Source organism: Squalius cephalus, assembly GCF_949319135.1.
Source record: "Squalius cephalus genome assembly, chromosome: 3".
Classification (NCBI taxonomy): domain Eukaryota; kingdom Metazoa; phylum Chordata; class Actinopteri; order Cypriniformes; family Leuciscidae; genus Squalius; species Squalius cephalus.
Window position 1 is genome coordinate 29,082,653 of NC_137124.1, and position 13,672 is coordinate 29,096,324.

At 40.2% G+C, this 13,672-nt stretch overlaps 1 protein-coding gene across 1 annotated transcript in view; it reads right to left on the bottom strand.

Moving 5' to 3' along the window:
* Positions 1-13,672, bottom strand: part of malrd1 (MAM and LDL receptor class A domain containing 1) — a 57,957-nt gene that overhangs the window by 42,652 nt on the left and 1,633 nt on the right. Inside the window, exons 3-7 of the mRNA XM_079867074.1 lie at positions 13,541-13,629; positions 11,901-12,074; positions 10,801-10,897; positions 2,168-2,290; positions 542-694 (exon numbers count right to left, since the gene is read on the bottom strand). Coding sequence (XP_079723200.1) covers positions 542-694; positions 2,168-2,290; positions 10,801-10,897; positions 11,901-12,074; positions 13,541-13,629 — 636 coding nt within the window. The remainder of the gene's footprint in view (positions 1-541; positions 695-2,167; positions 2,291-10,800; positions 10,898-11,900; positions 12,075-13,540; positions 13,630-13,672) is intronic.

The window sequence follows — 13,672 nt, forward strand, 5'->3', positions numbered from 1 at the left end:
TTTTACCATTTCATTTGAGAAAAACTAACGTCATTTCATAAACACACAGAAACTCAAAGGTCTTCACGGCAACCCGTCAAAAAAAAAGTTTGGTTTAACTTGAAGAAATTGTGACAGAAATATATTACTGTTGTACAGTAGAATTTAGCTACATCTCAATGTAATAATAATAATAATAACACTAATAATAAATTATTATTAAATCTTTATTTTTTTTAAAGGAATAATCACAATTGGCCATTAAAATGAAATCCAGAAAACTTAAAACAGAAAACACAGAATTTGGTAAAAAAAATCAAACGGAATTTGAGGAAAAAATAAATAAAACGTATTTCATAGAGCCCTAAACATGTAATTTTAGTTAAACTTTTAATAAATTGTTGTTAAACTGTATAAGTTTCATGATTTCCATTAATTAGACATGCTTTTTGATTACAAAAAATGTATTTAACCATTCAAATTGAGTCTACAATTTAGCATCTTTTGGGGTTGACAGAGTAACTAAAGTGTGAGACAAAGGCATTTCATGTGTTACTCTCACCTGCACTTGTATTAGTCGAGTGGTCCTGGGGTGGTGTTTGGTCTACATAATCTATGGAGACTGCATCAGCTGAGCCTCTTACCCATTCAAATCCATCACCCTGGATGAGCTCATACCAACCACATGAGTCAGACTCGAAATCACACTGTGCCGCTGAAAGTCAAATTAACATTATGAAGGAATAATAAAATAATAATGTAAAGGATAAAACTACCCTTTCAAAGCAGTGTATTTTTTTTAACAAATGCTTATGCAAAAAACTTTTGCTTATTTTTATTATTTTTTTCAATTGCTTATTGTAAATGTAAAAGTAAATGTTTCTTAAAGGGGAAATATAATGGTTCTAAAAAGAACATTATTTTGTGTATTTGGTTTAATGCAATGTGTTTACGTGGTTTTAGGTTTAAAAAAAAGTAATTATTTTACACATACCATACATTATTGTTGCTCCTCTATGCCCCTCCTTTCTGAAAAGCGTCGATTTTTACAAAGTTCATCATTCTGAAAAGCGCGGTGTGCTCTGATTGGCCAGCAATTCAGTGCATTGTGATTGGCCCAAATACCTTACGCATGTGACAGAAATGTCACGCCCCTTACCATATTTGGAACAGCAGCTCCATCAATAGCAAAGCAATAATGACAGGTGATAATGTCAATTCGAGCCTGAATCTGATCCGGAAAATGCAGATGACCAAGCTGATCGATCAACTTTGCCAGCGTGTCTGGACCAGATAGTATCAGATTGGTAAGGTTTTATTTCATTGGGGACATAATTACTGATACTAATAACTAAATACTGTCTTTTTACGCGTTGCGCTACGGGTGGGTGGGGCGGGAGAACACTGTGTAAACATAAAACCATGTCTGCATTTGTGATCGTAGAAATGACAAACAAGCGCTACTTTATTATATGCTCAAAACTCGCGTTTGAATAGTCAGTAGCAAATTATTAAAATATGAAAACATACTTACAGGCTGTGTCTTTGATTCAGAAGCACCAGACTGTACTTGCAAAGATTGCCCTACTTTTCAGAATTAGCCTTTGTGCACAGCCGGCCTTGTACTCTCCCAGGTTCTGGAAATAGTCCTCCGAAAAATGCACAGCACACAGTCGAATATTTTGTTTGAACTGTTCTGGAACAGTGTTGTAAATAAAGCTTAACCACTGTTTTCTAATTATGTCCTCTTTTGGAAGTTCAAACAAAGTAGTTTGGCTTTCGCAAAGAAAAACACAGCGTCTCCACGACATGGCGCGTCGGCGGCAACAATTATACAGCGAGAATAAAAGTTACGCCTTCTTTCTTTGCGTATACTGTACATTTGGGTGGTGTTATGAAACTCTGGCCCCACACACTGACGTAGATTTGTGGGGGCGTGTTTGAATGAAGCGTTTTAGGAAAGCGTGGCTGAGCCTTAACTTTTACAAAGAAATTCTCTTAAGGTTTGAGACTTTGAGCTTTGTAACTCTGCAGATCTTATACATGCACAAACAGCTGCATAACACACTAAAGAAAAAGGAAAACAAGAAATCGCATTATATGACCCCTTTAAACAGTGACATGGCTCATATTCCAGTGAAATCATGTCAACTTTAAGCTGTTTTGATCTTTGAGTCCATTTACTTACAACAGTTGGCCTCATCCTCTCCATTGGGGCAGTCTAAAGAAAAGTCACACACTTTCACCCCATCCACACAGACATTTTCCCCACAGTCAAAGTGAGTTGAAAGGGGTGCCTTGATGTCAGTCTCTGAAGAAAACAATAAAGCCAACACATATATATTATAGAAAAGGTAAGCAAAAGTGAAGTGAAGTCTCTCATGAAGTGGAGAGCTTCTGAGAGCTCCTTCCTGCATCATCACCTTTGTTAACCATATCATGTGATGTAGATCTGAACATGGCCACATTATTATGATTAATTGGACTGTCCAAGGTACTGCTGAAATAATTCACAATAATGTGGTACCGTAACACACACACACACACACACACACACACACACACACACACACACACACACACACACACACACACACACACACACACACACACACACACACACACACACACACACACACACACACACACACACACACACACACACACCTTCCTCTGAGACACTTGGTAATAAAATATACAGTCAGCTTTGTTCTGTTCTGTCTGTATTTATGGTTCTCATAAACAGTTAAGCATTTTTTATGATAAATGTATCAAATATAGTAAATGACTTACTGAACAGCTTTAAGATTAAATCTTAAAATGTAGATCTAAAAAATCTTCATAAGATAATAAAACCACTCGCACTTGCATATACTCTAAATCTAACTGATGTCTCTTGCTCCTTCTATCTTCGGCTGAACTCTAAATTGGAAAGCTGCTGATGTTCCCTTCTGCCTATCACCATTGTCCCTCTGGTGTCCCAGTTCATCCAGCAAAGGGCTATACATGTATTAGACCTTATTTACAGCTTTATATCCCTGAATCTCTTGAGCTCTCTGCACCTCACACCATTCAGAAATCGCATCAAAGTGAGCACAGCAATCACATAACTTCATCTTTGTGCCTTTACGAACAGCTACATCATGACCCAAACATGGACATCTGAAGGAGGAGCAATCATACATACTGAATAACATACTGAACTAGAATGTACATTTCCTGAAGAAAATGTGAGTGGTGCTTGCAGTGGCAAAATTCAGCACAGTTGCTAGGGTGTTTCTAGTGGGTTGCTAAGGTGTTCTGGGTGGTTACTAGGTGGTTGCTAGGGTATTCTGGGTGGTTGCTATGGTGTTGCTATGCGGTTGCTAAGGTGTTCAGGGTGGTTGCTAGTGTGTTGCTAGGTGGTTGCTAGGGTGTTGCTAGGTGGTTACTATGGTGTTACTAGGCGGTTGCTATGGTGTTCTGGGTGGTTGCTAAGGTGTTCTGGGTGGTTGCTGGGGCATTGCTAGGGTGTTCTGGATGGTTGCTATGGTGTTGTTAGGCGGTTGCTAGGGTATTCTGGGTGGTTGCTATGGTGTTGCTAGGGTATTTTGGGTGGTTGTTAGGGCGTTTCAAAGCAGTTTCTAGGGTGTTCAGGGTGCTTGCTAGTGTATTCTGGGTGGTTGCTATGGTGTTACAAGGTGGTTGGTAGTTGGTAGGGATGTCCCGATCCGATCACATGATCGGAAATCGGGCCCGATCACGTGTTTTCAGACTCGATCGGAATCGGACGTTACCTCCCGATCAGGACTCGGATATATATATATATTCTCATTATTTTTTAACACATCAATATTTATGCGGTGGCACAGAGTTACGCCGGTTTCACATTGCACGCGTTAGTAAGCAGCGCAGGAGCAGTGCATACGTATGGTGAGCAGGAACAGGACACGTGCGTTTTGCTTTCACACTGGCAGCGTTTGTTACGCGCGGCTGAACCGCAGCGTGTGTAGGCTACAGACAGAGTACTCCATAATGGATAAGTTGGCATTGCTTTTTTTCGTTTTCAAATACATTTAAGAGAAAAGACTTGTCAAGAAGCTTATTTTATTAATAATTTCATTTATATAACTTTTGTTTCATCTTTGATTTTATTGTTATGGCAACAAGTTTGTTTTTGGACATTTGTTTTCTTTTTAAATTGCTGTTGGTCATTTGATTGACTGTTTAAAACACAATAGATATCATCAATGCACTTTTTGGATAAAACTGCGGTGTATTTTGGCCATGATCAATGTATTGTCACTTTAATTCAGCAAAAGCGGCGCAGCAAAAATAGACTCGGCGCCGAAACGATCGCGGCACTGCTGCTCTGCTCTACTACGCACTGCCGCGCCGCCTCTGCGCGCGGTGTGAATGCTCTAAAGCCTGGTTTAATCTGTTAACATGGGCGGCGAAAAAAAAAAAACGCGCTGCACGCTCTGCTAACAGTGCAGTGTGAAACCGGCGTAAGAGTTAGGAGTGCAGTTCCTAAAAGCACATTACTGGCTTTGCAAACACTGTAGCACTTTTATTTTTTATTTGTTTACATGCCTGCCGGGTATTTTAAGTTGAGTTGCTATTTGTTTATGTGGCAGTATAGGTGTTTGACTTCAGGCTACTATTGGTTGCGTCAGGTTTATTTATTAAGCCTATCACAGCTAAAGGCGGAGCATATATATACCTGCCCTGTATTGAGTCCCGTCACAAAGCTTCCTTGCTTTTCCGGTTCCGCATGCTGTGAAGAGGCATGCGGGAAAATTGTTTGTGTGGTCCCATGGCATATAGGAGAATGAGTACTGTCTCCCATGGTTGATGTGTTTGCAGCCTCTTCACAGGTAGGAACGCGGTCGTTTGTAGCGTCTTTCCTTCCCTTATAGGGCAGTGGGTAAATTGAAATGCCTTGTGTTTTATGTTACAGCGTGCACGTTGATTTGTGGGCACTTCGGACTGCCGTGACTGGGATTCCTCGTACCCCAAGTATGCAGGTTATTTGTATATGTGCGTCATGCTCTGATATGTCTTTTAATTAAAGTTGTCGTTTCAGAAGCGCAGCGTATTCTGCCGAGTAGCGGGGAGGATTCCGTTGTTGGGGTTACCCGACGTTCGCTCGTTGATTACGGAGCGCTGCTGTTTTGCTGCTGTCTCAACTATATTAAAACGAAAGGATTCGCGTCAATTTCATTCCACTCTGGCTGCGGCCGAACAAGAAACTGTTAGTGCTTTAATGGCGTATGCAGGTTGACAGGAGGAATATCGCCGCCCTGCAGTTTTAGCGTGTTTGTGCGTGTGTGTGTGTGTGTGCGTGTGTGTGTGTGTGTAGGCAACGTGCGAGTGTGTGAATGTTTACAAGGAGAGTGTTGTGTGTTTGGTTATTGTTTTCTTTCTAAGGTTCATTGTTTAGTTATTTTGTTATTTTGTATCTGTTTCTACTGTGAACTGTATGTAATTATTCTCTGTATATTCTGTTTTTGATTTCGTTAGGAGTTGAGTGTCCAAGAGCAAAGGGGCGGGGCTTGACTTGATTATTTTTGTGCTGTGGATGTGCACCGGTGTGAAGGTGATACTGATGTGGTTATTGCTTTGGTTTTTCTTTTGCATTTTTGGTGTTACTTACGGAGTGTTGTAGTGCTCATTGAGTGTCCCCCCTGCTGGCCTCACTCAGTCCTGTTGTCTGATTATTTGAGTTGTGTTTTTGGTTTAATGTATTTATTTTGTATTTATGTTGTGAAGTTCGTGTAACTTATCGTGGAAGTATTATTTTGAACAATTGTCCTTGTCTTGTCCTTGTCTTGAATTATTACACCTGTGTCCTCTAGAAAAATTAAACAATTATTTATTCATCCACGTCTCTTGTCTTATAAGAGGGAAACAAATCTGTGCAGCCTATTTATTAGGTTGGTATTCCTGGGTTGGGAACTCCCAGGTGGCGTAGTCATTACATTAGATCTTTAGTAATTCCTCTTCATGCCACATTTGGCGTAGTACGGCAGGGTTTCCCATACTTGAGACAGAGACGTGGGTGTTTATTTTTGTGAATTGTTTTGGGGTTGTGTTTTGTTTTTTTGTTTTTTTCTCCTCTCCTTTCTAGAAAAGCAGCAAAACAGCAGTGCCCGTTGAGTCGTCCAATTTTCGGTTGTGCCTGCCTTGAGGGGGTTCTGTTTTTGGTAAGTAAGTGGCATATTGTAATCATGAGTGAGGAACTCCAAGAGCTCAGGGAGTTGGTGGCGCAGTTGCGAGCCGATAATGAGATGTTACATCAAGAACGTGCCCCTGGTGACGCAAACGTTTTGCCCATTACACCCCCGGCCCCGCCCATTGGTGCTAATGTTGGTTTGATTGAACGATTTTTGTACCAAGGGATGGGAGGTGCCCTAAGTTTAATGGCCGGTCAGGCATTGCCATTAGCGAGTGGATTGAGGAGGCTCGGGCCGGTATTCGAATTCGTCATTTGTCTATTCCAGTCATTGAGTAGCCATCATGGCAGAGAACTTGTGCATCACTTGTTTCTCGGTGTGTAGCCGTCATGGCAAGAGAACTTGTAACTAGTATCTCATTCGCGTTTTTTTATTGAGTAGCCGTCAAGGCAGAGAACTTGTGCATCACTTGTTTCTCAGTGTGTAGCCGTCATGGCAAGAGAACTTGTAATAAGTATCTCATTCGTGTTTTTCATCGAGTAGCCGTCAAGGCAGAGAACTTGTGCATCACTTGTTTCTCAGTGTGTAGCCATCATGGCAAGAGAACTTGTAACCAGTATCTCATTCATGTTTTTCATCGAGTAGCCGTCAAGGCAGAGAACTTGTGCATCACTTGTTTCTCGGTGTGTAGCCGTCATGGCAAGAGAACTTGTAACTAGTATCTCATTCGTGTTTTTCATTGAGTAGCCGTCAAGGCAGAGAACTTGTGCATCACTTGTTTCTCAGTGTGTAGCCGTCAAGGCAGAGAACTTGTGTCGCTCGGTATGAGTGCCAGTCCGCTTGGATGTTGTGAGTACGATGACGCCTATCCATTGTTCTCTGTAGATGTTGTGAGTACGATGACGCCTATCCATTGTTCTCTGTAGATGCTTCGAGTACGATGATGCCTATCCATTGTTCTCTGTAGATGCTTCGAGTACGATGATGCCTATCCATTGTTCTCTGTAGATGCTTCGAGTACGATGATGCCTATCCATTGTTCTCTGTAGATGCTTCGAGTACGATGACGCCTATCCATTGTTCTCTGTAGATGTTTTGAGTACGATGACGCCTATCCATTGTTCTCTGTAGATGTTTTGAGTACGATGACGCCTATCCATTGTTCTCTGTAGATGCTGTGAGTACGATGATGCCTATCTATTGTTCTCTGTAGATGTTGTGAGTACGATGACGCCTATCCATTGTTCTCTGTAGATGCTGTGAGTACGATGATGCCTATCCATTGTTCTCTGTAGATTTTAAGTGCGGCGAAGCATATCCGTCGCCCTCTGTAAATGATTTTAAGTGTTGTCGCTATGATGGCTCCTTTTTAATTTAGTCTCTGCCCACTTTAGGCCCTGGAATTGAGTGGCAAGGGTTTGCTTATCGTCGGGGCGACGATACAGAAGTGAGGGGTAGAATGTGGCAGTATAGGTGTTTGACTTCAGGCTACTATTGGTTGCGTCAGGTTTATTTATTAAGCCTATCACAGCTAAAGGCGGAGCATATATATACCTGCCCTGTATTGAGTCCCGTCACAAAGCTTCCTTGCTTTTCCGGTTCCGCATGCTGTGAAGAGGCATGCGGGAAAATTGTTTGTGTGGTCCCATGGCATATAGGAGAATGAGTACTGTCTCCCATGGTTGATGTGTTTGCAGCCTCTTCACAGGTAGGAACGCGGTCGTTTGTAGCGTCTTTCCTTCCCTTATAGGGCAGTGGGTAAATTGAAATGCCTTGTGTTTTATGTTACAGCGTGCACGTTGATTTGTGGGCACTTCGGACTGCCGTGACTGGGATTCCTCGTACCCCAAGTATGCAGGTTATTTGTATATGTGCGTCATGCTCTGATATGTCTTTTAATTAAAGTTGTCGTTTCAGAAGCGCAGCGTATTCTGCCGAGTAGCGGGGAGGATTCCGTTGTTGGGGTTACCCGACGTTCGCTCGTTGATTACGGAGCGCTGCTGTTTTGCTGCTGTCTCAACTATATTAAAACGAAAGGATTCGCGTCAATTTCATTCCACTCTGGCTGCGGCCGAACAAGAAACTGTTAGTGCTTTAATGGCGTATGCAGGTTGACAGGAGGAATATCGCCGCCCTGCAGTTTTAGCGTGTTTGTGCGTGTGTGTGTGTGTGTGCGTGTGTGTGTGTGTGTAGGCAACGTGCGAGTGTGTGAATGTTTACAAGGAGAGTGTTGTGTGTTTGGTTATTGTTTTCTTTCTAAGGTTCATTGTTTAGTTATTTTGTTATTTTGTATCTGTTTCTACTGTGAACTGTATGTAATTATTCTCTGTATATTCTGTTTTTGATTTCGTTAGGAGTTGAGTGTCCAAGAGCAAAGGGGCGGGGCTTGACTTGATTATTTTTGTGCTGTGGATGTGCACCGGTGTGAAGGTGATACTGATGTGGTTATTGCTTTGGTTTTTCTTTTGCATTTTTGGTGTTACTTACGGAGTGTTGTAGTGCTCATTGAGTGTCCCCCCTGCTGGCCTCACTCAGTCCTGTTGTCTGATTATTTGAGTTGTGTTTTTGGTTTAATGTATTTATTTTGTATTTATGTTGTGAAGTTCGTGTAACTTATCGTGGAAGTATTATTTTGAACAATTGTCCTTGTCTTGTCCTTGTCTTGAATTATTACACCTGTGTCCTCTAGAAAAATTAAACAATTATTTATTCATCCACGTCTCTTGTCTTATAAGAGGGAAACAAATCTGTGCAGCCTATTTATTAGGTTGGTATTCCTGGGTTGGGAACTCCCAGGTGGCGTAGTCATTACATTAGATCTTTAGTAATTCCTCTTCATGCCACATTTATATATTAGACTTTTTTTATATTTACTGTTGCATTAAGTCCAAAAGTGAAGAATTTATGTATTACTTGATTGTTCAAGCTACCTCACAGAAGTGCTCTGTTTGTTAACAGAGTTGTTGAATGTTAAAATAAGGTGAATTAAATAAAAAATAAGGAACATCCTGGATCTGTTTTTTCGCTCTTCTTTATTATTTTTTTATGTATTAAGTATCGGATCGGGACTCGGTATCGGCAGATACTCAAAATCAAATGACTCGGACTCGGACTCGAGGGCAAAAAAACCTGATCGGGACATCCCTAGTAGTTGGTATTCACAGATGGTTAATATGGAGTTTTTATAGAGTTCTTAGCATGTTCTTGGCATGATTTATCACTTAACTAATCACTATTAGCATGTAGCTATTCACTGTTAGCATGTATAGCATGTTGGAAGTGCTGTTTGCAAGCATGAGTCAAAAGAGCCAACCCTCATGTATCTACGATGTTCCGATGCAGAGATATACTGTAGTTCTTGCTAAACAGTTGCTAGGGTACTTTGTTTGGTTGCTAGGAAGTGGCTTGGCAGCTGCAAATGATGATACTTCAAAAGCTCCTTGCCAGTATGAATGATAACAACCCCCATGCCTCTATGACATTCAGATTAGAAGATATCCCTCTTTGGGTTTGGGTTGCTAGGGTGCTAGACAATGGTTGCTAGGGTGTGGCCAGGAAGTGCTGAAGGTGTCTCATGATTGGCTGTTTGCTGTCCCAAGTCAAATGAGACCACCCTTATGTTTCTATGACACTTCTATCCAAAGATATCCCTTTGATCTCTTTCAGTGGAAGTCTGTGGAACTTGTTGCTATGGTGCTCTAAATGGTTGCTAGGGCGTGGCTTGATAGCTTCACAATGATCCTGAGAGACTGATTGGTCGTCTGACTAAAATGAGCCCGCCCCCTTGTCTCTATGACACTGTGATCCAGAGTTATGTTCAATACAAAATCCCTATGCAATTTACCATAGTAGGAAAAGCATGTGTTTCATGGGCCATCCCTTGACCATAGTATGTCAATGGGGCAACTTTGGGCGCCTCCTGCCCCCTAGGGGTACAACTTTTACCCCATTGTGAGGTATGTGAGCCTGCCAGCATCTTCAAATGTGGTAAACCACACGTTTCTGCGAAATCCTCGCTCAGATCTATGACTCATCAAAGTTTGTTGCAATGCAAAGTCTATGGGACTTTTTTGGCCGCTTTTTTGCCCCTGGGGCGAACACTGTACACCCGTTCTCTTATAAAAGTCATAGCACACCTCTCCTCAATAATCCACATGATTTGACGCCTCATTCATGGGGCTGTGACAAAAGCTGCGGGAGGAGTAGCGTAGCGCGCCAAACTTTTCCACGGAATAATAATATGAGTAATAATAACAATAGTGATGCCTTGCCTTTGGCAAGCACCACTAATAAAGCATATGTTTTAAGATTATAAAAAGAAAAAGTTCACCCAAAAATAATAATTCTCACATCATTTACTCACCCTAATGTCGTATCAAACCAGAACAGTAAAGATGATTTTTTTTCTACCTTAAAATGAAAAGTCAATTTCATTGACTTTCACTTTATAGGCAAAAACATTCTTTTAAATACCTTATTTTATGTTTCACAGAAGAAAGAAACTCATAAAGGTTTGTAACAACATGAATGTAAATAAATGAGTCCATAATTTAAATTTTTAGTTGAACTTTCTTGGTAAACTTCCAAAGTGAAGTTACTTTTTTGGATTTAGACAGCCTAACTGGATTAGCAAAAAAGAACAAAAGATATATTAGTGTTCACTCACCTATGGCTGCCACACATTCTCTGCTGAAGGACAGATCATCAATCGCAACAACTTCATTTGGGTCACTGCTGTTGAATATCAATCCTCTAATCACAACCTGTAGATTCACAGCATTTATGTTTTACCGATTCAGCTATACACCATTCATACTTTTGTAACACTTTATTTTACAGTGTCCTTGTTACTTGTTATGATAGTAATATTGTGCATAATTACATGCAACTAACCCTAACCCACACCATAATCCTAACCCAAAAGTAAGTACATGTAGCTAAATATTAATACTCAGTTCTAACTGTATAATTATACTGTAACACGGACATCTTAAAGGGATAGTCCACCCAAAAATGAAAATTGACCCATGATTTACTCACCCTGAAGTCATCATAGGTGTATATGACATTCTTCTTTCAAACGAATACAATTGGAGTTATATAAAAAAAATGTCCTGGCTCTTCCAAGCTTTATAATGGCAGTGAATGGCTGGATGACTTTGGAAGTCCATCAAAGCGCATCTATTCATGATTAAAGTGCTCCACACGTCTCTTGGGGTTAATAAAGGTCTTCTGAAGTGAAGCGATAAGTTTGTGTAAGAAAAATATCCATATTTAAAGCTTTATCGACTAAAATAACTAGCTTCCGGCAGACGCCCCCCGTAATGACGAATGCGGTTGCCCAGCCCTGTTTGTTTGAACCACGAGAGGCGCCAATTGCCGGCATTATGTTGTGCGTTAAGTTCAAGCGTTATTTCGCTTCAGAAGACCGTTATTAACCTCAAGAGACGTGTGGAGCACTTCAATCATGAATAGATGCACTTTGATTAACTTCCAAAGTCATCCAGCCATTCACTGCCATTATAAAGCTTGGAAGAGCCAGGAAATGTTTTCTATAACTCCAATTGTATTCTTCTGAAAGAAGAATGTCATATAGCCTACACCTATGATGACTTCAGGGTGAGTAAATCATGGGCTAATTTTCATTTTTGGGTGAACTATCCCTTTAAAATAAAGCGTAACCACTACTTTTTGTTCAAAAGTTCAAATAATAATAATCCTTCCCCCAAACACACATAACCCCTCATTCAGTACATCCACAGCAACCTTAAACTCCTCTCTGCTGTTTAACACCACCACTGTTCGCATCCAGGGAAGAGTGTGTGGATAAGGATTGGAGGTGGACTGAAACAACACCTCCTCCATCTCTCCCGAAGTTTCGATTTGGATCAGAACCTGCAAAGCCCCTGTCAGCAACCCAATATGACGATAGAAAGTTAGCTGTTCAAAAGAAAAGGACAACAAAGAGACAAAATATAAATTACCCCCACAAAAAGTTTTGTGTGAACAAAGGATTCAAGCGGTGCATTGCTTGCTTCATTACAAGTTAGAAACATTAAAGATATTCAACGGTTGGCCAAATGAGACAAAATTAAAGCTGAAAGCATTTCATACTCAAAGCCATTTTGATATGAAGCGAGGTTATGTTATTGCATCTTCCTGCCAAGTTCAATGTCATCTTATTTTTATATAAGCAGAGAAGCACTCAAAGTGAATTACTCCATATCTAATAACAGTGGATCTAAAACCATAGATCCCAATGAGTGCATGCACTACCCACTGTGTCACGGCTCTGACAGCCTATGCATAACTCTCTGCTTTCAATAAGAGTGTGTAGCCGTGGCAGTGGATAAGTACTCTAAACACTTAATTGGGTGCTTGAGCAAAGCATTTAACAAGATGCTGCTTATGGTTTGTGGTAAACCCAAAATGTCTCTCTCGTCAAAAAACTAACATATTGCACTGGTTCATTTATGGAACTTCTAAAATATTTTATATAATTATATTATTGGCTATAATAATCATATAATAGGCTTTATAGGATATTGTAATTGTAAACTGTGTTTTGTATCATGTGCATTAACGGTGATGATTTGTCATCATGATTTGTCTTGAGAGGGCTTTTATCTCCAATTTTTAAATAGGAAACTTGTATTTATGATAATTCTGATAGCACATGAAGGCATAAACCTCTCTACTTAACCGTCAGTCTTGCACATCCTCCATGTTTGTAGTTTTTTAACACTTTTTATTTGTGTTTGTTGTAACTGAATCCTCGTCCACTGCTCAATGGGTTGTGGGCATTAGTTAGTGCATGGATCTGCACTTCGGACTCTAACTTGGAAAAATAGACCATCCAGGTATCTTTGGAATGCTCATTTCAACATACTGCAATTTGGGACACCCTAATTCTAATTTCGAATACTATTTAGGACGGATAACATGCGAGCTGGGATGCAGCATTCAGGAACAAAACCAGAGTGAGTCACTCAATCATTCATCCAACCAATTTGTTCATAAACACAGATTCATTCAGCAAAACCAGAGTGAGATATTGAATTATTAATTCAACCGATTTGATCATAAACACTGATTCATTTAGTAACAAAACACCACTACAGAAACCATTTACATTGGCGGAGCAAAAATAGTCAAAGTAATTGGCAATATTTTGTCTAAAGTGTGGGTCAATATTCATTTCCTGATTATTGAACAGGTGTATAAAATAAATATCACACACTAAATGTTATAGAAATTAGCATATTTATATATATAGCTTGCTCAAAGTAGATTTGTACCAAATAAGCAACTATTTTTTATATGGCATCAGGATTTACAATGATAGTCAATGAAATATGAGATACGAAATACGTTTAGTTAGAAACCGTGATAATGTTTTTCTGTACCAAGCATGTCTGTGAAGGCTGGAAAAGAGGACTGTATATTTCAGCAGAGACTCTTTCTCCATTTTTGGATCGTATATAGAGGCAGTGACCTGACAAAAGAGAAGAAACAGTGTCCTGGGTAGTCAGGAAATA